Source organism: Stegostoma tigrinum, chromosome 17 (genome assembly GCF_030684315.1).
Source record: "Stegostoma tigrinum isolate sSteTig4 chromosome 17, sSteTig4.hap1, whole genome shotgun sequence".
NCBI classification, from domain to species: Eukaryota; Metazoa; Chordata; class Chondrichthyes; order Orectolobiformes; family Stegostomatidae; genus Stegostoma; species Stegostoma tigrinum.
In genome coordinates this window covers 31,374,800-31,401,371 of record NC_081370.1, presented here as the reverse complement: position 1 = coordinate 31,401,371, position 26,572 = coordinate 31,374,800, and the positions used below count along the sequence as shown (strand labels likewise).

At 38.9% G+C, this 26,572-nt stretch overlaps 1 protein-coding gene across 1 annotated transcript in view; it reads right to left on the bottom strand.

Annotated features, from left to right (window-relative positions):
• The window catches only part of LOC125459436 (protein inscuteable homolog), a 410,574-nt gene that overhangs the window by 172,174 nt on the left and 211,828 nt on the right, over positions 1–26,572 (bottom strand). The window contains exons 3-5 of the mRNA XM_059651868.1: positions 21,701–22,046; positions 15,506–15,558; positions 10,263–10,386 (exon numbers count right to left, since the gene is read on the bottom strand). Coding sequence (XP_059507851.1) covers positions 10,263–10,386; positions 15,506–15,558; positions 21,701–22,045 — 522 coding nt within the window. The 5' untranslated portion in view covers position 22,046. The remainder of the gene's footprint in view (positions 1–10,262; positions 10,387–15,505; positions 15,559–21,700; positions 22,047–26,572) is intronic.

The following is a 26,572-nucleotide window of genomic DNA, read 5'->3' as shown; positions in this document are numbered from 1 at the left end:
CTTTGGTCCAGGCTGGTTTGTGAAGCTCAGGGGAACTCTCATTCTCCACAAATTAAGCAGGATTTCTCTTTAGGCTCCTCTACAGATTGACTGAGTCTGATTGCATGTGGACTACCCTAATGTATAAAGTATTCACGTGTTATGAAGAAACAACAATCCCATGAAGGAGTCTGCCAACTAGCAATAGAATGCAGTTTAGAAGAGTTCATTAGAAACTGTTTAACTTGGAAACTCAGTGGAAAAAAGTCCATTAGACCAGGTTCTGCACTTTTACAGGCATGTCAATGCCTAACAAAACTACAGCAACAACTCCAAGGTGGAATTTTTGAAGAATTGCAAGCAGATTCCATTTCAATCATTGACATTCTAGACAGGTTGTTTACAAAATAGGCTATAGACTGCTACTGCAGACAATAGGCTGCATTTAATTCTATTCAGTACACAGAGTTCCAAGCAAGCTGCAGAATTCATTACCATATGACAAGATGATGCAACCTGCAATTGAACGCTGGAGTTGAAAAATACAAAAAGTCATAAAGGACCATCTGAGTTGAAGGTGGAAAGATTTGAACAATCCATTCATACCCTACTACTTTTCACACATTGATTCACCTCACACTCTGTTAAGATTGGAAAGATTCCAGTCTGATGTATGATAGGTCATACCTTATACTTGCCACAGACCAATCTCAAGTTGTCATCAACCATCTGAGATTGAGTCAAAGCAGAAAAAATGGCAAAGCAACAAGGTAAAGCAAACGTGCACCCCCCCAACACTCCACACTACCACCAAACCCCACCACCGCAACAAACCCCAACCGTGGTCTCCAACACATAGATCGTAACTGACTGGCCCATTGTGGAGTCTCTGTTTAACTGATACATTTATCAAATTGAAGATGAATTACAGGGAAGCCTGGAATGGTCCACATTCAACATTTGCAAGCTGCCCAGGGGCCCCAGAAACAAATTCCCACCACAGAAATATTATCCTGTGCCTCCACACTTGATAGCAGCCAGTAACATTCTGGATATTCCAGAGGCATGGAACCAGAGGCCAACCCGTTATGACCAGTGGTACAGTGATGTCACAAATTATAAATTGAAGCAATAATGATGGGTGATGAACCTGTAGCATCTGAAAAGTACATCTTCCTCTTAAATTGGGAAAATGAATTTCTGTCCGCAACTGTTAAAAGGTATGTATGTCACCAAATTATACTGATAAGTGAAAGAGTAATTTGGAACAAAGAGACAATTCAAAATAAATTCAAGGATAGCTTTTCTTTGATAGCATACTTTGGACAATGAAAGCTGATGAGCTGAAGACTCGAGAGTGATAAAAATCAGGGATACACAAGAGGCCAGATATATTTCTTGTGCATGTCAACAAAAGCAGAGTGATATACTATGTCCTCTCAAATATTCCAAATAAGATGGACAAGACCTATAATAGAAATTCAGAGAGATGTAGTCAATGTTGAGCAAATCAACATGGGAATGCCCATCTTCCTTCATAACTTCTGTATTTTTAGTAGGTTACACTTACTTCTTTTTTAAATCAGAAATTTGCAATGAGGAAATGTACTTACAGTTCATTTCTCTCATTGAAGTGCACCACACTGTTATTTCAAATCATTGTTTGCAAGTGCTTTTACTGCTAAACTGTAACACTATATTACAAAAACTGTTTGCTACAATAATGTAGTTTTCACCTCAGTAGCATGATAAAAAGGCACCCAGCAGAGCTAAGAATGTGTAAATATCACACTGAGACCATTATGTTTGTTTCCTGAACCCAGCTGAAACAAAGTGATAAATCATTTTGAAAAACAAAAGCACATTAAGACTTTTGTTCTTCTGGGAAGTTTGCAGAATCTCACTGAAGTAACTCTCAAACTGATTTTCATTTTAAACGGGATAACAAGAACTTACACTGAAATTTTTTGAGCTTTTAATTTACCAATACTGGAACATAAAATCCAGTGTCAAGAAAAAAAATGCAGATATCTCTATACTGAACCAGGTGGTAGCAATATAAAAACAAAGGAAAGATCCCAGTGATCAGAGTGAAAATGAAGGCAAAGTCACCGTGTCCCAGAGAACTATAGCGCTGCTCTCTCAGCAGAAGTGATTGGTGGTGGTTTAATCTAAGGGTCACCATGGGTAGAGGTTGAGAAGGAAAGTCCTTCAGGGTAACCTCAGCCAGTGTGACAATTGAATCCATGCTGTTGGCATTGCGTCGCATCATAAGCAAGCTATCCAGCCAACTTACCTAACTGGTACTGAATACCACATATGTGAGCCAAGATACCCCTAAAAATGACCAGGGTCAAAAGACATGCAAAGATTGATCACAGCAGAAAGGGTACTATATTCTCTAATCTCTTCCTTCTTTCCCTGTGTACACTGGGTAGCACCACAGCTAAAACTCCTTAAAGGTAGGGCTCACGGAGGTGAGAGTGCAGACCAAACTTAGCTTCAGAATCAGTTCGTAAGAACTGCTGATGCTGGAGTCTGAGATAACACAGTGTGGAGCTGGCAAAACACAGAAGGGCAGGCAGCAACGGAGGAGCAGGAAAGCTATCGTTTCAGGTCAGGACCCTTCTTCAGGGAAAAAAAATTCTGAATAAGGGTCCTGACCCAAAACGTCAGCTTTCCTGCTCCTCTGATGCTGCCTGGTCTGCTGTGTTCCTCCAGCTCCACACTGTGTAATCTTAGCTTCAGAATGTGGGTATGAAACGGTCAATATCTGAATGTGTGTAGAAAGTGCCATCCACTATCAGACAGGCACAAGGACAGTCAGACAGAGGCACTCAAAGGAAGAGACATGGAAGATTTTATGTAGTTAGTGTCGTAATGTAAGAAACATACCTTTGTTAACTCTACCCAAATCATAAGATCTCTTCGAGTTAGGTCAAAGAGATGGATGGCATTCTTCCATCAAGCACAACTAGAGGCAGACAGCATAGTCACAAAATGGTAGCACCAATGGAGGAAGCTGGAAAAAAAAAGTAAAAAATTCAAAAACCTACTTTCAGGAGGGTCCAACTTAAATCTGAAGGAAGAAGTGCCAGAAAATTCAAGAACTCTGGAGCATACCCATAGGAGTAATAGAGCAAAAGAAACAGAAAATCCATAATTCCTGGGCTACACTGCAGGGCAGCAGGGTGTGTGAATGGTCCTGATTCCTGAACTGAGGCAATGAGCTGAGTAGAGATTGAAGACTGCATGAAAAAAGCTTTGACAAGTTGGCAAAGTTGAGTAAATAATGCAAAAATCTGAATCAGCTAAAAAAAATCCTCTACAGCTCCAATGTGTGAAGACTCCAATATGCATGAGTGCCACAGGCAGAAGTGAGAAAGTGACACCAAAGAAGGGCTATGAAGCTAGGCTTTGGGAGTACAGAGGAAGAAGAGTCATCATTTGGAAATTAACCTGATCAGGACATCTCCAGCTAAGATTTTAGATGAATACTTCTGGTCTGCAAGACAGTTTTCTGAGGGGTAAAGAGACCGTCATCGCAGTCATAAGCTTCTGCAAAAGAAATGGAGAAACCTCTTTTACTGCAAGACAATTTAAAACAAAGAATAAGGATATTGGGTAATCACAGAGAGACAGAGCACTCTAATCTTCATTGCCAGGAAAATTTAATTACAGAACTAGATCCAATCAGGCACAGAATTGAGGATTATAAAGAAACAACTTTTAAGATATGGAATTTCTTCAAAATTTGAAAGTAAAAGCAATGTAGACCATGTTAATTCAATGATGACAGTCTTTATTTCCTTAGAAGCACTGTGAATTACATAATTGTCTGAAAAGAGGTTAATGAAGCAGTAGATAAATTTGATGCCATTTTAAAAAGCTTTTGACAACTGCTTTAATCTCAGAACTAGTAAAGTTCTGGAAAGAGCAAAATTCAAGAGAACAATCTAGAATCTTGGAGAATCAATCGATGATTTTAGTAATGACCTCCACAGATTAGTTGAGAAATGTGCACGTGAAGTCTTGAAGACAAAATTCCGTAGAGATGCATAGTTGTAGATATTGTCGATGAGACTTTAACAGATTTATTACAGACAAAAGGTAGCGGCACTCAGGGGAAAACCATTCAATTTGGTAAAAGAATCAGAGGGTCCAGAGCAGAATAGATCATTCCATTAGAACAGAGGAAAGCTTGGCTAAGGAGCTTGGCAGAATATATTTCCTTAAGAACAAAACAATGAAAGAAACTCAAGAAAAGAAGACAGAACAGGGAGGACAATCACAAGAGATCATAAATCTCTGTCAATGCAAAGAAATCATCACAGTTATAAACAGTGTCCAGCCACTGAAACAGATAACTGAGTCTTAGTTATTTTGTTTAAGTCTGAATTGTATTGAGTGTTTTTTTTTGCAGAGGGACTTCTGCCATGAAGCCAAACAAGTTTTCTAGCAATAACTCAAACTAGTTATCTCAGTCCTATGGCATCTATCACGCCACAGACCACTCCCACAACAACTCATTATTCAGTGGATATCTGATAAAAGTCTGGTATCCCTGGCACCCACCCACCCTTTCAAAGACCACTGGGTACTCAGGCAAACATTGGCCTTCTGTAGTTGCCCTACTTGGACGGATTCTGAGCATGTCAGGGAAGGAGAAAATGGCTACACAATTCTCTAACATGGATCTGGAGGTTCTGGGAGACAGTAGGATGCAGAAAAAGGCTATCTGCATCACAGAGGACAAGCAGAGGAGAACATGATCCCTGACATTGGCAGCAGTCCCATCTCCACAGTCCAGAGGAACAGTCAATAGTACCGTGATGAGGTCAGTGATCTTTTCCACTGCAACATGGTAAGTGCCATACTCTTGTCTGTTTCCACACCTCTGCTATTGCACCCACCCACCATGCCAAGGCTCATGCTGAGCCACTTTCACTTTTGCCTGCAATATCTTCCCTCCCTCTCTTCCATCAAATTCTCCCACGCCACTACCTCTGCATGGCCTCTCCAATGCCTCCTCACTTCCTCAGGCCACTTCACCATTTTTGGCCACTAAATCAGGAATAAGAACTGTGCCACCCACTTTCATCTCAATCAATCCCTGCCTTTCTCTTATTACAGGGGAAGAGGGCCCACAAAGGGCAGTGAGAATCTACGCAGGTGGAAGGGTGCTGGACATTAGGCCCTTCATCCCATATGTGGAAATAATTCTGGCTCCTATGGGCAGGCTGATACAGCCATGTCCTACCAACTGAATGTGTACCATTCTGCATTCCACTGCAAGTCTCCACAGTAAACAACTGACAACATCATCCACTGCACACCACTTCTTACCACTGGCTACATTACGTTCTCTCTCAAATCTTTCAGCTTCAGCTAGCATGTTCACAACCTTCACAGTGAAATGCCCAGCTTCATCTGAAGCTGCATCCTCAAGCCCTGAAGAGAAGAGTACTGAGGCCTCAAAGGAAGCATTAGCAAGGCTGCCTCTTACACCCTTCATCAGTTCAGCTACTGGAACCCGAATGTGTATCTTAGCTTCAGAAAGTATAAGAGCACATTCTGGTGAGCACCTCATGGCATCAGCCTCATATCTGGCTGAGGATTATAAATGCCTCAGGCCACTGGCACTTGGAGGACTGCCAGAGATCAGACAATTGCTCGGCCCCAGGAAGGAGAGGACACTGTGGTATCAGCAATCAGGGACTTCACTCAGATGCTCAGAGCAAAACTGGAACGGCAGACAGGAATGGCAGATGGGAATGGCAGACACAAAAGGCAGACAGGTATGTGGGATGCAATAGTCCTCCATCACCCAGAAGCTGCAACTCTGCAGCCAATCACGCAACTGTCTGTCTGCCTCCATGGGCAGGTTGGCGATTATCGTAGAAAGTCATGTTCAGCACTTGCCGAATCTAAAGAGGACATAAACCTGCACTTCACCGTCCACTCCTTAGGACTAAAGGCGTGATGACAGGGGGACAGAGAGACTGGCATGCACTCCAGGTTCTCCTTATTCAGGACAGTGCCAGGAAACACCCAATCAGTGGAGGAATCGCATGCAGCACCATCAGGAATCACTACTCAGGGCCGTCCATGGGGAACAAGGCCCTCCATTTCCACCTTGCCCAGTCTCCCTAACCCTTGGAAATTCACATCAAGAAAAGTCAGTCTGCTTCTGGTAAGAAGACCCTTGGCATGTCTGGCCCATCCAGACAGAAGCGAGGTCATCTGAACAAATCTCCAGGACTAACAGTTTCCATGACTGAGCAGAATTCCTCCATATCAGCTGTGGAACGTGGGAGTACACCAGGAGACAATGGGAGCCAGGGGAAGAAGACATAGAAACATAGGAGATAGAAGCAGGAGGAGACCATTCAGCCCTTCGAGCCTGCTCTGCCATTCTTCATATATCAAAGCTGATCATCCAGCTCATTAGCCTAATCCTGTTTTCTGCCCGTAACCTTTGTTCTTATTTGCCCCGAGTGCTATATCTAGTTGCCTCTTGAATACATTCAATGTTCTGGCATCAACTACTTCCTGTGATAATGAATTCCACTGGCTCACCACCTTTTGGGTGAAGAAATGTCTCCTCATGTCCGTCCTAAATCATTCACCCGAATACTCATACTGTGACCCCTGGGCACACCCACCATCGGGAACATCCTCCCTCCATCTACCCTGTCCAGTCCTGTTAGAATTTTACAATGCTCTATGAGATCCCCCCTTATTCATCTGAACTCTGATGAAAACAACCCCAACCTAGTCAATCTCTCCTTATATGTCAGACCTGCCAAGCCTGGAATCAGCCTGGTAAACCCTCGCTGCACTCCCATGAGAGCAAGAGCGTTCTTCCTCAGAAAAGGGGACCAAAACTGCACAAACTATTCCAGGTGTGGTCTCACCAAGGCCCTGTGAAACTGCAACCACACATCCCTGCTCCTGTACTCGAAACTTCTTGCAATGAAGGCCAACAAACCATTTGCCTTCTTAACCGCCTACTGCAACTATATGCTTACCTTCAGCGACTGGTGCATAAGGAGACCCAGGTTCTGCTGCACACCCCCCTCTCCCAACTTACAGTCATTCTGGTGGTAATCTGCCTTCTTGCTTTTGCTTCCAAAGTGAATAACTTCACAACTTATTGTGATCACTTTGATGGCACAGGGGATGATGCAGTGTATGTAAATTTGCACTTTATTTCGTACAAGTCATTAACTTCACAGACTTTAGTTCTTTGCCATCTCAGATATTTGGAAAGTCTTAATACAACACCTTTGATATAATACTAGACTTGTTGCTTTCTTTAAGACTGTTTTGATCAAAACAAAGAAAGACATGATTTTCCAGAGCATCAAAAATGAACAAAGCACTTGCATAATACATACAGCAGAAGGCACTCCGAAACAAAATTGAAGGAATCTTATACCAATACATCAGAGACATTAACCCAGTTACCAGTTGGGATGAACCAAATGCTTATTATGTAACAATAATCTAATAATTGGTACAATGACTTGTGAGAGATTTTGTATACATATCTGAAATGGTTATTACCTGGAACAGCATGATATTCACCACCCACCACGGTGATGGCACAACAGTAACACAGATAGGTGGACAGAGAGTTAGAGCTAGAGACGATCAAAGGAAGGGTCAAGAATGTTCGTGAGTTCTTGAAGTTCCTCTGCATATAGTCCAGTAATGAAATTAACATCTTTCTGTTAACTTTATCTGATCCCTAAGATCTTGATATCTTGGACCAAAGAGGCGAATGACTCTCACCTCCTACAAGATTCTGGAAAGTGTGGTGATCATAAACGGCACTTTTAGCGTCCCTACAATTTCATAATCAGACAGCCACTGACTATATCATAACTACCAAAAATACAAAATGTATTCAGCACACTCATAGCTTCAACTTTCATACACCAAGAGTGACACATTAAAACACAATTAAAATTCACGAGAAGTCAAACACAAAGGAAAGCCAATAAACACAGCCTTCTAAACATCTGGTGTACTTTACATTTGAATCTAATCATCTAACTCACAAAATAAGTGACCTGGCATCACTTGAGATTCCACCAAATCCCTCAAATTTCTACAACTACAGGACTAGACTTTGTGAAGAGCACTGGAGTGGATAAGATGTACTTTGTCGTTCTTTCACTGCATATTACAATATTGCAAAATTGATACAAAACTCCAAAGCACTTAATTTTGTCACTTTGAGAACAATTGCACCTGCTTTAATGCCTTGGTCTGTGATTTTTGCAATGGCGAATAAAATAAATGCAAAACTCTTCAACTTAATTCTGAACACCTTTGCTTATTTTTCAGAATCATAAGTTTTGAGGTAAACCTCATTGTACAACAAAAATGGCAGATGTGCACATTTCAAGGCCATATTGGGCATTTCAGTCTGCAAGTAATAACCAGAATTGTTAAAACATGATCTCTTTTCACCAGCAAACTATAAAATTGTCCTATAGTATTTCTGAAAGGGAATACATACACAATATCTTACATTTACATACATTGAGGTCCAGAAAAAAAACTATAATTGTTTTGAATGTAAATATCTTTTGGTTGTCGTTTTGTTCCAATGCATAATCCTAAGAAATTTAAGCAATAAAATTAGCAATTGAAGACTAAAATACTTGCCTCAATGCCGATAATTTCCCATATACATCCCATTGAGAGGTTAAGGATTATGTAATTTCACTTTGCTATGATCCAGTACGAAAGCTCTAACATTTAAAGAGAAATCTGAGTACCTCAATTTAACCAACAGAACAATGCCAAAGAAAAATGCAAGACAGAAACTTTATTGTCTCAAACAAATTAAACAAAGCAATTATGATGAGCTCACGTTATAACTTATAACCACATATGCTAGGATATGAAAATTCTCTTAGAAGATACACGAATCTGATTTATTTCTGTAGAAGCCACACAAGTCCTCCAATGGCTTCTCCTCAGCAAAAAGTATTCTTAGAGGCTAGATTTGAATCTACCATCTCTTGAACATGGATGCCTCAATCCTTTATACTAGTTACTTTTTTCAATTGTTCTCAGCTTCTGTGCATGTTCCCTCCTTTGGCACAAGACGTTGTGGACAGCAATTGTAGTTTCTTCCACTGGATTCAATCTAGGCATTCTTGAAGATTCTGTTCCCTCACAAACTTCAGACTGAAATTAACCTTCACTTACTTTCCATACAGTGAATAAAGAAGTTAGTTTTGTTTTTCATAAACTCTGCTAACAGCACAGCTCTATATTGTGATCATATACCTTGGCTATCTCAGCGACTTGCAAGCCATTTAAGATCAAAATTGCAATTAATGCCTTCAACAAGCATCCAGGTAAGTTGAAACCAAACAATCTTCCTTACCTCCATCAAGTCCATAACAATATAACTTGCTCTTGTGGTGTCCTCAAACTGACCTTTAGATCAATTATCCCTCATTTACAATTTCTTCTCTGATCGGATCAAGCAACCAGATTTTACAAGTGGTCAGGGCTCAGTAAGGGCTTTAAATTAATTTAGCTCCATCTCAAAACAAAAATGTCTATGAACAGCTATTACTGTAAGTAATAGAGACATGTCATGCCCAATTCTTCTTTTGTGAAGTGACATCTTCTATTTTAAAGCTTCTCTGACTTTATTAAACAAATATGGATAATCTATAGAACTACCAATTCTTTCAAGGAGCTGACATTCTCTGAAGCTCACTATTTTGTTTACCTTTGCTTTATAGCTTTAGTCTTCCCATAAATAAAAATTAACTCTAAAATATTAACATAAACAATGAACTAGATATTTAAAAAAACTTTCTAATCTTCACGTAAAGATATCTTAACGCATTACAATCTATAATGCTTAAAATCATATATTCCAGACATTTTCAAATGATTCATTACAATAACAAAATAAAAGTACCCATAAATTATTGTGTTTTCTTCATGATTTAATGCCACTAGAAATGGCTTTAAGATAGCAAGATCCCACAAAAACCAAGGAAAAGTATACATTTTTTAAAGAAGTCCTTGAATCTATATCACCTAAAGTAATTTAAATTTTTGACACTCATGCATATATCCATGCATGCAAGCTAAGGGGGCACAATTAATCTCAGAATAAATAAATACTTACATTAATGACTAAGAACTGGCCTTCAAAAAGGCATTTTAACTAAATTTATCTACCTCTTCTACCAATTAAAATAGTATTATGAAAGGCCTATAATTTACAATATGATACTAACCTGTATTTCATGTGTTAAAGCTAGTTCCACCATCTGACTGAATGACTGGCTAAATGATGTTAGCGTATTAACAATCTCAGTTTTCACAGAGGAGACTGTTGTTTCATCTTCATCTGGCATACAGCTGTAAGGAAAGAACATGCAAAAGGTTAAATTGCGATAATGGTACAAATTAAATTACCCTTTGGGGTTAATTTTCAATACATCAGGAAGAATTACAAAAGCTATTTATTTTAAATTGAAACAATACAATTATGACAATAATGCTCCAGTGTCGATGTTCACGTTATTACAATAAAATCAACTCTACATGAGGAATCTTATAGGAAACTGAACAATGTAGGATATAGACTCAGACAAGAACAATCAGTCCAGAGCTGCCCTGTATGATTTCTGACATTTCCCCTGGACATGGGCAACAGAGGGAAATTGGTGCCCCACTATGCGAGTAAGGTCCTGCAGGACAGGGTAGCACAAAGATGGGATGTCCTCTTGGCACAGGGCCAACAGTGGAGGCCACAACACCAGGCATGCTAGTTAGGTCCAAAGTTGCTAACTGGGATAAAGCAGTTGCAGCCAACAAGAGAAGTGCTCAGTGTTGTCAGAAGGTGGCTACATAAGTGACACCATCTTCTTTCCAACACCACAAGCTCATTCTATCTGTGTTCCTATATTCACTTTCCACCAAGGTTCATGCTCTACCACTCTTACTATTCTCTATAACATCTTCCCCACTCTCCCTCATCCACCACAGCCACAATACCTGAAACACTGCATGTCCTCTATGCTGCCTACTTGCTCACTCAGGTCACTTCTCCACCAGTAATAACTATGCCACCCTTATGGTTGGAGGGTAACTAATATGGCACAATTATTCAAGAAGGCAGCAAGGGATAAACCAGGAAACTGGAGGCAAGACAGCCTAATATCTGTGGTTGAAAAATTATTGGAAGTAATTCTGGTGTACAGAATTGGTCTGCACTTGGAAAGGCAGGGATTAATACAGCATGGTTTTGTTAAGGGAAGGTCAAATCTGACCAAATTGACTGATTTTTTTCAAACAGGTGACCAGGTGAGTAGATAAGGGCAACGTATTCCACATAGTCTTGGGCCTCACCAAAGCTTTTGATGATGTGTACATGGGGTAGAGACAGTGAAGGTAAGAGTCCATGGTCTCCAAGGAAATTTGGCTAATTGGATCCAAAACTGGCTGAGTGGCAGAAAACAGAGGATGATGGATGGGGGGTGCTTTTGTGACTGGAAGCCTGCATGTGGTAGAGTTCTGCAGGGATCACTACTGGGGCCTTTGCTGTTTGTGATATATATATATATATATAGTGCCCTGAGATTACAGGAGCATTTGCACTGGTTGGTCAGATGGTCTGATTAGTAGCAAATGGGATTCAGTTCAGGTGAATGGGAAATGATGGAGTTGGGTAGAGCTAAAAAGGCAAGGGATTACATCACGAATGGCAGAACCCTGAGAAGCACCGAGGAACAGAGGGATCTTGGTATGCATGCCCACTGGTTTCTTAAGGTATTGGAACAGGTAGATGTGGTTAAAAAGACATATTGGATACATGCCTTTCTTAGTTCAGGCATTGAGTTTAAGAACAGGGAGATTAAACTAGAATGGAATCAAATGCTAGTTAGGCCAGAGCTAGAGAATTGTGCCTGGAATTGACATTTTAGGCAGATTGTGATTGCACTGGAGAGCATACAAAGGAGATTTCCCAGGACTTGTATGGGCTGGAGAGTTTCAGAGATGAAGAGAGATTGGATACAATAGGGTTGTTTTCCTTGGAACAGAGGGAAAAGAGAGGGCGACATGACTGAGATGTAGAAATTTATAAAGGACATTGATGGGGCTGACACAAAGAAACATTTCCCCTTGCTGAAGGAATCAATTACTGGGGTCAAAGACCTAAGATAAAAAAGTAAGGCGAAATTGCCATAAACTTACTAGACAAAAGGGCTGCTCTTTCATTAGAGAGTGATGATAGTGGTGGTTTAACTGGAGAGTCACTACACCATTGGTGATGGGAGAGTTTGAGAAGGAGAGTCCCTCACGGTAATCTCAGCTGGTATGGGAATTGTACCCATGCTGTTGATGTTACTCTTTATCAAAAAGCAACTGTGCAGCCAACTGAGCTAACAGGCCCCCATTTAAGGCAAGGGACAAGTTTAAAGAGGATGAGCGGAAAACTTTTTTCACTCAGAAGGAGGTGGGAATTGGAACTCATTGCTGGACTTTGATTCAACCAGTTTTTGCTATGATGGGACAGAATCCAGGTTGGTTGCAATCCTGGAATTCTGACATGCTGTGCATAAATGTAGGATGTGACAAACTGGTCAAGAACCTTAGAGAGGAAAGGGAGGTTGGTGATGGAGCTGTAGTAACAAAAAACTGTGGAGTTAAAACTTGCTTATTCAGAAGGTCATGTGGTAATTTTAAAGAAGAGCAGTAAAATAATTCATGATATTTAAGAAGTAGGTTTTAGAACTGTATTTAGACATGCATTTGTGACATCAATTCATATAAGGCTATGGTCCAAGTGCTGAAGAATGAGATGAGAATAATTAGGTGGTTTTTTTATTACTGGCTGAGGGGATTTTCTTTTCTGTGCTGTAAAACTGTAAGATACTAGCCATATAATATCAAGTTCAATATTTGCTTTTCAACCATGTTGATATACAGCCAACATTGACACATTGTAAAATTAAAATTCAATGGGATGCCCATGACCTGTCAGCAAAATTCTGTGTTTTCAAAGATTTTCACAGTATGCCCATAATTCTATTGAAATATTTACTAAATTCTTCTTATATCAATTAGTAGACTCAGATAATTTCTATAATTTCCAGCATTTCAATAAGGTAAAAAGGTTGATCTGGTGTAAGAGAAACTTTGCCCTGTATCAATACAGAATTGCTATAGCACTGCCACAAAGAAGACTGGTCAAAAGTATATGTATGCGTATGGGGAGTTGGAATATATTTGGCTCAGTAAATTTTCATATCTACGTATTAAATTTTTTCTTTCCCACTGATATTTTTCAGACCTGTGAATTTAACCTCTGGGCCAGATGTGTACAACTTGGAACATGCTTACTATCTTGAAGGTTTTAGATAAACAAAGAGAAATTGATTCAAACAGCCAAAACAGAGATGACCAGAGTGGACAGATTAAGGGGAATGTGAAAACGACCAGAGAAACATGAGGAAAACCATTTTACAGAAACAAATTGTTAGAATTTGGAATGGACTGTCTGATAGAGTTGTCAATATAGATTCTGTAAGAGTCATCAAATAGGAATGATTAATAAATGAAGAAAAAATGCCATGTTTTTGATAAAACAAAGGGAATGGAGCCTGTTGGATTATTTTGAAAGAGCAACTTAGTTCTGATGAACCTTTTAGATGATGATAAGACTCCCTGTCTTATTCTTTTAACCAAGGCATTTAATCACTGGTGTAGTTCTGGTCAATATTGATCCAAAGATGTTGATGGTGCAGGGAGTTGATGTCAGAGGTACAGTTGAAGGCTAAGGGGAGATGCCTGGCTTTTCACTTATTGAAGATGGCCATTACCTACTACACGTTTTTGCCTCCTGTTAAGTTTATGTCTGAGCATTGTCTATGTGCGACTGTAGGCTGGCCTGTGCTATTTCCGATTTCAGTTATGAATGGAATTCGATCCTGTGGAGTTTTTGCTTGACTGAGGACATAGTGATACTGGGCTCCAACAAAATAAATATCTTCCCCTGTCAAATCAAAGTTTTAATTTTGCCATAATGTTAAAATGACAATTTGTTCCCTCTTACTCCAAAGATTGTGCTTTTGTTCTGGCTCCCTGATTTTATATTTAGATGTTGACAGCACCCAACCTCACCACTCCTCAACATTTAGCTCCTGCTCTTAGTCTAGATGAAGACTGTGATGAAGTGTGGAGCTGAATGGTTCATTTAGAACTTAAACACAACAAGTTTTGGTGAATTGAAGTTTCCTGATTTGAATTGTTGATTATTCACATTTTTTTGCAGAATGTGGGAGTCTGACAGCATGCAAATTGACTGGCAAATAAATTATCCTTTTCTGTTGTTTGGGACATATCTAGACAACCTTTCATATTATCGGTTGGATCCAATAGCATTGCTGGAACAACAACTGTTTGACTAAAGGAGCGGCTAGCTGTGAAGTGCCATGATGCATTGAGTGTTGCTTGCATGATATTGGACAAAATTTAACAGACAGTCGGGGTCTCATCCGCCACCTGGACAGCTGATGCATGTCTCTATTGGCAATGACCAGCTGTATTAGCAGCTACTAACCAAGGCTCCTTCAACAGCACTTTCTAAATCTACAACCATCTAACCGGACAACAGCGATAGACGCATAGTATCTGTAGGTTCCACTTCAAGCCACACTCCATTCTGATTTAGAAATACACCATTGTTCTTTCATTGTCGCTCGATCAAAATCCTGGAATTCCCTTCCTAACAACACTGTGGGTATCCCTACACCAAAGGGCTGCGGTGGCTCAAAATAGCACATCACCACCACCTTTTTGAGGTTAACTTAGGATGAGTAAATGTTGGCATAGACTGTTGTGTCCACTCTTTTAATTTACATTAATTTAATTTTCAATTTTTAAAATTAATGTCAAGCACTAAAGCAACGAGTAACAGGTCCTCCCTGGAATCAAGGAGCCTGGGCACAGGAATCCCAAAATCCCACACCAATTCCTCCTCCTCCTCTTCTCCTGCACACCCACGCACCCCACCCTAACTGTGTTGGAGCTCATCAGAATATGCAGCAACTTTGTTAAAGTATAGCACTTACTATCACATTGCCCTGGGCACTGTAACCAAGGTATAACCATGGCATGATTATTGTTAACTCCACCTTTGGGAAAAATTTCCAAATTTAAGCTTTCATTAAGGAACCAAACAATTTATGGGTTCGTGGACAAATCTCAGAATTCATTTTCAAATAATTTAGTTTGAAAAGGCCCTATAGCTGGTGTCGACTTTGTGGCAAAATTAAAACTTTGAATTAATCTGATAAATTTAACAAAAAAGGATCATCTTCCAATTGCTAGAAGAATCATATTTTATTCAATTTATATTGGGGATAGGAATGTTAGCACTGAGTAACAAAGCAAAACTCATATTCGATATGTCAAACAATGACAAAGTTCAAATTAGAGAATTTCAGTAAAAGGTGGGGAAATCAAAATTTACCTCTCGGTAATTGTCATCAGGTGACGGCATTTCTCTATTAAAATCTTTTCAAACTGCAGCAAAATAGAAAATTACGCATTAAAATTGACATGCAATAGAAAATTGTCTGTACAACACAATATGTATAGCTATTTACAGTTAAAGTCTCCTCATATTTGTTTAATGCTCCATTATTAACTCAGGCAATCTAATATTGAAGTCACAGAAATTGCAATATGCATAATCTGCAAAAGATATAGGTCTCAGTTTTGTTTCTTATTTGAAATAGACTAAGTTGTCTGTCAGATATCGTAGATTATGTTTTTTTAAAATAATTTTCATTGTCTAGACAATCTGGTTAAAAAGTCAAAGTCAGACAGGGATGAATGTCTTCTCGTGCTGCTTACAGTAGGACTGTATGTGAAACTCACTTATACAATTGCTGGCCCAAGTATGGAAGAATCTCCCATTCAAATTATGTTTAGTTCAACATTGTATGGCACCGATTTGGCAGAGAAATTGTACAATGCATTGTTTGAAAGAAAACATCACATTGAGACCACCACCTTTCGCAATTTACAGTAAATTTCAATTCAATGTTAGAGCAGCTACAAGCTTTGTAGAAAATATTGACAGTTCTTCCAGTGTGCCAGCTAAGCCATTGCTACCATGATCTTTAGACAGCACAGAAACCCTGTAACTTCACACATAGTGCATATGGATTAAAAAGCTTCCAGGCTTCATTGTGACTTAAGCAGGGAAACAATCAATCTACTCAATTGACATAAGCACAACTTAGCAAAGCAAGAGAAGAAAAACAGCTGAGATTCATTCTTCTGACAGTATTAGATAAGATACTGAAAAATGCATTTACATGAATTTATGTGAAAAGACCATATGAGTTAGAGAAGGAGATCAGACTTAATGGTGATGCCTGCCACAGGAGAGCAGCAAGTATACATTCACAGTTTAGGTTTATACACAAACAATTTCCACTTGGTCAAGAAAGAAGAGAACCACTGACATTCATGAAGTTGTACCTGATCAACATTAGTGCTATTACAATGCCAGTAGGAAAATGGAAGTTTATTAGCAAAACATAAGCTTGCAATATAATTGCAACATTACAACACCTTACAAAATACTGTCTGCATATAATGAGTCAGTAAGAGGATACAATACTTTGATGCAAATTTGTTTCAAGTTTTAACACCATGTTAGTTGTTTAATTAATGTTATGTCACTCAGTTAATTAAACAGAACATTGAATCATTTTGCTCCCACACATAATAGGCAATTTCTCAGCGGACAGATTATGGTTTTGAATCTACTGAGCTGAAGTCTGCAGTGTTAATAACTGAATATCTGACCTTTTGAGGTGCATAATTAGTTGTTTTTTTTCCACCACAAGAACAGAACATTTGTGTTTAAAAGCACATTTGCAATTTCAAGCCTGACATAGATATTATGTTAAATTTTAGGTTGAAAGTAATTTTCAAGTCAAACTTCAAGCTTTTATATATTAGAGGAATTTAAAAAAGTATTATTGTTATTATTAATCAGATGTATTAACCTTTCAAATAAAAATGTACATGATCAAAATGGCAACTTGCAGTTAGATAGCATTTTTATTCTCATTAAGCATCCTAAGGCATTATCAAACACATAACTTTAAACTGGGCCACGTTTGTCAATATTAGGACAGATGATCAATAGCTTGATCAAAGAGAAGATTTTATAGAGTGTCTAAGAGGCTGAGAAGAGTGTTTTAGTGGAGAATCTTGAGGAATTCCAAAGTTCATGTCCTAAACAACTGATGGCATAGTTAAAAATGGTGAGTGATAAATAATTAGGAAATGTAAGAGATAAGCATTGGAAAAGCACAGTGATCTTGGAGGATTGTAGGGCTGAAGGAAGTAAAGATGCATATAGTGATAGGGCTTGATGTTTGTGTAAATAGGCTCTTCGTTAGCATTTCATTCAGAAGTCAGACCGTGTACCACAGGAGCCTCCTTCTCTGTAGCCTTATAATTGTGTGCAGTGTAACAATAAACGTACTAAGGAACTACTAAGAAGTCAGGCCTGAGCTTGTGTCATTGCCGGAAGAACTCATAGAGTAACTGATCGAACGTGGTGATAGTGATAGAGACAGATCCAGGGTAGAGGGTACTTTTGAATCTGAAGAGTCATGAGGCAAGATTGAGCAAACGTGAGACAAAGTAGAACAATGAAGCAAGAGAGTTCTTACAAAATTATGTCAAGACAGTGGCTCAAAGGCTCACCCAAAGTGAAGTAGTGTAGCTGAAGATTTACTCAGAAGAACTGAGGCAAACTGAGAAGTGGGAGCACGTCAGTGCCTATGCAGCAGGCACAGGATAGCAGTCAAAGGATAGTCTTTTGAAGGAAAAAAGTTACAAATGGAATTGATGATTCATCCTTGAAAAATATGACATTTTGTCTGGATTTGAGAATCTTCAGCATTTGACATCAAGCCTATGATTATCATTGCCGTCTGAAGGTCAAGTTGTATTAGTGACTAAGTTACATAAATTGAGGATTCATCAATGAGTTCAAGCAGGATATACTGGTCAGTTGCTAGCTTATCATTTGCATTTCCTTACAAACTTTGTTGATTCTTTAAGATTAACCTCTCTTCAGTGTTAATGGTGGTGTCAAAGGCTCAATAATCTGAAACATCCATTAACTTTGTTTCTCTGCACAGATGCTACCTGACCTGCTGAGTATTTCTAGAGCCTTCTATTTCTTATTTCAAACTTGCAGCAAGTGCAATATTTTACTTTTGAGTGACAAAAGAGCATGATAAAATTTGCAAATGAAAGAATGGTGCCAAATTAAATTCAAGACATCAGAAGAAAAAATGGCTGTCAAAAGTATTCAATAAATGGTATTGAGCTAGTTGGATGTGATTGACAAATATAGATGGTGTTTTTAACACTTGTTGTAATTGCAAATCAATAATCAATACTGCTAACAATCCAAATACTAAATTGTTTCAGTGCAAGGTTAAAACTATTGTGCTGATATTGCAGTGATCTTATCATCATTTGTATCCTAGACTTCTAAAACACAAACACAGAATATCAGAAAACTTGTTTGTAAGGACACATCAGATTCCAGACTCCTTAACTTTGAATGAAGATGAATAAAACAAGCACAATAACAAAATCAAATCTGGAACGCTATCTCAAATTGGATAATGATGCAGGCAATAAGTTAACAGCAGCAAGCTTGTGACTACTGTCAGTAAGCACTTTATCAAGGACAGTCTAATCAATACTCATAATTGTTTTCTGAATAGAATGGTAGTGACAAAGTCATTAAAAAATCACTCAATAATCAGCTAAAATTCTTCAATCCACAATCATATTTCAAATCTCATATCTTGGTTGATCAAATGTATTAAATGATATTATTCTTTAAATATCCTTTTATTCCAACATGGAGCAATCATTTTCAGATATCATAACTGATCTAGTTATAACCAAAAATATCTCTTGAGTATTATCAATTAGTTGTGAAGTCAGTAAAAATGGCGCAGAAATGGGAGATAGTTATTGCAGTGGTGCAAGTTGGAGCTGTATTTTGAGGTCACGGTGAAACCCAGACACACCTATGTCACCTGAATCGCCTGGCAAGTCAAATTTTCCTGCGGCCAATTTTCCAAAATCTGGTACCCTCCAAAAAAGACACCAGCTCTGAACTAGGGTCAGTCAGTCAGAGGGTTTCCATTCACTTGAAACCTTCTATAACTTTTGGGTAACTACTAATGCCTCTCCAACAACATTCTGATCTCTATTAACCCCATACTTCTAGCCAATTTCCACCGCTCTGACTATACCCCAGCACCCTCCCCAAACTCCAACGACTTGACGTTCCCTGACCAGCAATAAACCCTTTATGACATCCTGCATAAAACCCCAGAGAAAAATCTGCCCTCAAACCAAACTTTTGACCTATTCTAAGCATTTTCCTACTTACCTGCCATTCCACCACCTCACTCGTGTGGTACCCTACCCCTCCTCATTGTGACTAAGAGACCTTCTGCATATGCACTGTTAGCTGTACTCTACGATTCGATATAGCCTGTAAGATCTCAAAACACTCAGTCTGACAATTAATGGCTGGAGGATCAGTATAGCTACTGACGACAGTTCAGGGCTTTGGTACTTCCATGACATTTTCAATGGCTGTATGTGATAAATTCTTCATTAGAGCAGTGAGTCGCAGATAATGGAACAGGAGCAGATGAAGAATTCTGCTCATCCTTGTCTGGAAGTTAGTCAGGAGCTTGGCACATTGCATCAATAACTGGAGAGTCATGTATTGTGGGATTTTATTCTTGCAAAGCAAAAGTGTAACTTAAGATAAATGTCTCCTTTGAAGAGATTGTTAGATTTGGACTCATCCAGGAAATTATGTGCATTAGCCATCAAGAGGCAGCTTTGTTACAGAACAAAAGCAACCTGGGAAAGGTTCTCCTTTCCCTGAAATGACTTAATGGCTTGAACAGGAACTGTCATTTTGTTAAATTATCAATCTCGTTTTCAAATTCAGACACACGCTCCCGACCAGTATCTACTGCTAACACTATAGGGATGTCATACTTATGATTTTGAAAAATGCAAGATTGTGTCACATTTATCCATTAGTGTTCCACATCATCCTCCAGTTGTTTATGATCAGCAAATATGTACCCAGAAAAACAAGATATCGTGGATGCCGAAAGTCTGAAATAAAAGGAGAAATATCTGGAAAAACTCCGCAGGTCGTGCAGAAAGAGGTTAACGAGATTTTCTCAAGCCTGCAAATATATTTCAATAAAAGAGCTAAATACAAAGTGGTGTCACATTGCTCAATACACTAGTGTGATTTTCTGAGGCCAAGAAGAGATTTCTTAATTTGCTTACCAGCTTTGCACTACCAAACACATTTGAATATACTTAGATGATGGTAACTTCAGCAAATGTAGCTGGTCTGAAGATGGTGGGGTGGCTTATTGGAGGGCCAATTGCGTTTCCACATTCCTCAATAACTCAACATTTAGCCTGGGTTTTGTTTTAAATTCATTCACTGGACGTGGGCATAGCTGACTTGCTAGAATTTATTGCCGATCTGCAGCTGTTCTTCAGACAGTGGTGAACTGTCTTCTTGAACTGTTGCAGGCCACGTGGTGTCGATAAACCCACAATGCCAATAGGGAGGGAGTTCTACAATTCTTAGTCAGTGGTTTTCAAAGAGCAGCAGTATATTTCCAAGTCAGGACAGTTGAGTGGTTTGGAGGGAAAATTGCAGGTGTTCCCATGTAATTGCTGCCTCGTCCTTCAAGATGGAAGTGATCATAGGTTTGGAAGGTGTGGACTAAGGATCTTTAGGGAATTTCTGCAGTGTATCTTGAAGATAGTACGTACTGCTATAAATGAGTGTCAGTGGTGCAGAGATTGGATATTTGTGGATGTGGTGCCATTGAAGGAATCTGCTTGTCCTGGATGGTGTCAAGCTTCGAGTGTTGATGGAGCTGCACTCATCAGGCAAATTTCATCTCTCTCGTATAACTTGTGCTCTATAGTTGGTGCACAGACTTTAGTAGAATCAGGGGGTGAGTTACTCGCCACAGTATTTCTAGCCTCTGATCTGTTCTTGCCATCACTGTAACTATGTTGTGAGTCCTGTTGAACTTCTGGTCAATGACAAACCCGAGGATGTTGATTTTGGGGGATTCACAGATGGTAACACCATTGAATGTCAAGGGGTGGCGGTTAGATTGTCTTTGTTTGGCGATGGTCATTGCTCAGCATTTGTGGTGCGTGAATGTTACTTGCCACTTGTCAGGCTAAGCCTGAATATTGTCCAAGCTTTGTTACATTTGAACATGGACTGCGAGATCAGAGGAGTTGTGAATGGTGCCCAGTATTTTGCAATCATTAATGAAAATCCCCACTTCTAATGCGATGATGAAGGGAAAATCATTGATGAAGCAGCTGTATAACCGGTCCTCTGAAGTTTAATAATTCTGTCATTGTCATGGTTAACCTTACCTTTCTGTAATAAAGGCTTCATATTGTAACTGCACAATGAAATATCTAAAAATAATTCATCTATTGTTACAGGATTTTAAATTCATAAGATGACATTAAAATCGTATTATTTTGTTTCTAATATGGTAATTCAGAACTAAGTTGAATCAATCACCATTACCTGTTCTATCCCCGCTGAAGCATTCCTGGTGTAACTGTTGTATTCACTTATCAACGACTTGACATGACAGTTCATCCTCACTGCTGTGCAATGAATCCATTGCCACCTGTTTTTTTCAAGCTTGTAGAAAATGTTGGACAGTTCTGTGGTTATTGTCCATGCTCTCTTCAATAGTGTCTGCAAGCTGTCTTGTAATTTTTGCTGAGATGTTATGACCAGCTCATTGAGTCCATCACCATCCACACTGATGGGCTTTGACTGAAGTATGCACATGCACTCACATTCTGCCATTAATCTCAGGTCCTCCATCCAACGCTGCACAGAATCCATTTGTATCAAATGCATACTGGAGAAAGAAAATCATGAAGTCATGTATTTTAAAAAATCAAAATTAATACTGGCACTATCATAGTTTTTTTTATGTTTCTAAATCCAACGATCTCCAACACTTTCTCTAATTGCACTGATGGGCTTATGGTAATAACTTCATCAAGCATCGGTATTTTCTAACTGATTATGCTTCAATTCTCTGACAATAGACCATCATACTGAATAGTTTGTTAATCTTCAGTATTTATTCCACTGTCATAGCATGACTGTACCATAAATTCGAGGAAATTTGCATTCAAGCCCATTTCAGTGTACTATGCTGTTACACTAAACACAGGTTACCTCTGTCTGTTTAACAGTGTGAAAGAAAGGAACAAATGCAGGAAAGCTGGATTCTTCATAATGGCATATACATATACAGCATTGGGATATGGGGATAGGAAAAGGCCCCTATTCCCAGGCACCTAGCTATCTTTCATGTAGTTCATTTCTTCACACTATTGCAAAACTATCACAGAAGGCATTATCTGCAGGTATCACTGACTAATCAACTACAGTTGCAGTGCCTCAACCGAGTTCCTCTTCCTGTGCCATTTTCGTCTTCTTCATGAAGAGACTCAAATCTAATGCATGGTCATTTTCCTGAATTACTGTAACATTTATAAGCAACAAAATGAAAAGGCAACTACCTAGTGTTTTTCAGAGCAAGCTTTTTTTTTAAATCACAATCTAAGTGGTTTAGAAATTATATGTCTTCAGGACAATTCTCAATGAAGATTTATAGGGTAATTTTTCCAGGAGAGATGAAGTGAGCCAATGGGGAGAATGTGGGTGTTGAGGTGAATGAAGCTGTTTAGAGGTTTGCAAGATGGTTGGTAAGTGTGGGTGAGCTGAATATGTTTTATCCACTGTATAACTTGAAAGTTTCATTATTTAAGAGAATGAAGAGTGTGATGTCGTCCAGAATACACAGAGCAAATATGGATTAAATGCTACATTTGCCCGTGTTCATTAAGTGTAGTCACTGTTTTCTGGAAAACTGAATGCAAGAGAATTAACACTCAATACCAAACACGTTTCACTACAAGTAATGCAACAGGCTGCAAGAAAGTCATGCAGAGGAGTGAAAAACGACTGTCTTGCGTGACTGAGAAAAGGACTTTTCCATTTTCATCTGTGAAGTCAGTGTGATCATTCTATGCTATCTAATGGCGACCGTCGGCATCTATCTATGAAACAGTATAGTCAAATATGCCAAGCATCAGCCAATGAAGAAATTCATGCACAGAACTGTACAGAGTTTAAACATCAAGTCACATCAAAAATACGCCAAAAAATGAATATACTAAACTATGAGGAAATTTTAATGTTGCTCATTTTGCTGATGAACCTCATGGTTGAAAATTGTCAATAACTGTGGCACAACTGACAATGAGCAAAATAAGTCAAAATATTGACAGCCTGCTTGGCTGCAAGAGGAGTCACAGAACATAGAATCATACAGCATGGAATCAGACCTTGCAGTCCAACTGGTCCACGCTGACCATGTTCCCAAACTAAACTAGTCCTACTTGTCTGCACTTGGCCTATATCCCTCCAAACATTTCCTCTTCATGAACTTGTCCAAATGTCTTTTAACTGTCTTAACTGTACCTGGCTTCCACCACTTCCTCTGGCAGTCCATTCCACTCTCTGCATTTAAAATTTGCACCTCATGTCCTTTTCAAAACTTTCTCTTCTCATGTTAAAAATATGCCCTCTAGTTTTGAACTTCCCCACTCAAGGGAAAAGACCTTTGCTATTCAACTTATCTATGCTCCTCATGATTTTATAAACCTCTATAATGTTAACACTCATCCTCTTGTGCTCCAGTGAGAAAAGTCCCAGCCTATCCAATCTATTCTTCTAGCTCAAAGCCTGCATTCCCAGCAACATCCTAGTAAATCTTTTCTGAACCCGCTCCAGTTTAATAATATCATTCCCATAGCTTGGCAAACAGAACTGCCCATAGTACTCCAGATGAGATCTCACCAAAATCCTGCACAATATCAACAGGATGGCACAACTCCTATATTCAATGGTCTGAGCAAACGAAGGCAAGCATGCTAAGCGCCTTCTTAATCACCTGTCTACCTGTGCCACAAATTTCAAAGAATTATATACCTGAACGCCTAGGTCCCTCTGTTCTACAGCTGTTCTACCCTAATACTTAGGGTTCTACCATTAATTTTGTAAAATTGTCCTCATTTGTTATACTAAAATGAACTCCTCACATTTTTCCAAATTAAACTCCATCTGGCGCTTCTCAGCTCATTTACCCAATTGATCAAGTTATCTTCGTAATATTAGATAACCTTCTTAACTGTCCACTGTACCAACAATTTTGGTGTCATCTGAAAACTTGCTAACCACTAACTACTTTCTCATTCAAGTTGTTTGTATAAATGACCAACAAAATTAGACCCAGCACTGATTCCTGTCCAAAAAACACAACTTTCCACCTGTACCTTCTGTCTCCTACCATCAAGCCAATTTTGTCTCCAATTGGCAAGCTCACCCTGAATCCCATGTGAACTAATTTTATTAATTAGTCAACCATGAGAAACCTGTCAAAGGCTTTATTCTATTCCTTTCTTATTCAATATCTTTATGCAAGTTACGTATACCCTGAGACGCTAGATAATTGGCCACAAACTCATACTTTTCTTATAACTTGAGGTATGTGACCAATGGTAGCAACTTCATTCCCCTCCAACTGAGATGAGGAAACCAAGTAACGATTGGTACTGAAACAAATATAGGGACTTCATAAAGAGTGCTGCATTTATGAATAGAGCTTTGCTAAAGTTAATGTTGTTTTGTGTTCATGCCCTAGTAGGTGAAACAGTTCTCTGAATTGATTTCTGACTGGAAGAACATGATCAGTAGAGGGATGGATGAGAAGCAGGCCCTAATATAAGTTCAGAGATAGTAAGAACTGCAGATGCTAGAGTCAGCTAGATTTTTTCTGAAGGAGGTTCTACGCCTGGAACGTCAGCTTTCCTGCTCCTCTCATGCTGCCTGGCCTGCTGCTTTCATCCAGCTCTACACCATGTTATCTGTTTAGTCAGCCAAAATGTCAGCCTTCCTTCTCCTCTGATGCTGCCTGGTTTGCTGTGTTCCTCCAGCTCCACACTGTTATCCCTAATGTCAGTTGTTTTAATTGACAGATAGCTCTTAGTTCACAGGTAGAATAATATTTAAGCTTAGTAATTTCTGTCTCATATACATTATCTAATAATGCTTATCTTAGAATTGAGTGGGCAGTTGCAATATGCTACCTCTGGTTTTCCTGCAACATGACTCATTCATGCTGATACTCATGATCAGAACAGACTGAGACTTCAGTCACGCCCTGTTAGTTTATAATCTCTGAGAACACCAAAGGAATGACAGAATCAGAGAATTAAGTAAAAGATGAATAAAGTTCGGAGGAATGTTACTTTCTTTGGAGACCAGTGTGGAGAACAATGTCATTAAATCTCACTGAATTTAAAAACAAAATCTGGTGAAGATATTGCTGAAGAGGATCACTTCATCCCATGCCTAGTTAGTTAGTCAGTTAGTTAGTTTTCCTTCATTCTTCAACTCAGAAAACTCATTAACTGATACTGATGTAACAAGGACAACCTCATCAATGCGACAAGCAGCACATCTCTTTATCTCAGATCGAAAGGCAGTGAAAAGGACAAATGGTAAAGGAGGGCAATTTAAAAGAAATTTCAAGCGAGAAAATTAGGGACTGGACTTAAGAGAGAAAAAAAGCAGCAAAATAAAATCAAAAACCAAGCAATTTGTGTAGAAATAAGATATTATAGTTTAAATTATCACCATCCAGTTTGAAGCAATGAAATGATACTGCCGAAACATATATCTCCCCATTAAAAATAAACCTATGGTGTTAAATTTCAGGTTTAACTGTCTATCAGAAATTAATTTTGTCTATTGATGTGCAAAAGCAGAAACTTTATGAAGCTCAGAGTTAGGGGTGCTGCAGTTTGTATGTCAGCTGCGATTTCTGTGTGGCTAACAGTGGATTGTCATAAATCATCCAGTAATTTGCGTCAATTTGCAATTCATAGCATATTTCTTGATAGTTACAAGTTGCTGGAAAATCTACACGTTAGAAATGGTGAGCATTTTTAAACTGACCAGTTATTTCTCAGAAAATTGTTCACTTGTGTGCTGTTAGTAGTGAAAGTAGTGCCAGCAAAATTTTATTCCTTATACAGAGAACACTATTCATACATTGCTGTTAGTCTGTGTTTCCCTTCTCTCTGGGAGGTTAATAATGCAGACCAAACAAGTTTACAATTATAATGAATTAGAAGAAGCATGCATGCTAACTTTCTGAAGGAAATCTCTTTATTCCTAATGGAGTATCTCATCCTAGAAGTATACATGCAAGAAAAATGTGACTAGTAAAATATGTGAATCAAACTGATGCTGTTTTGGAACAAACACATCAGGAAGACCAAGATGTATTAGAGTTTCACACAATAC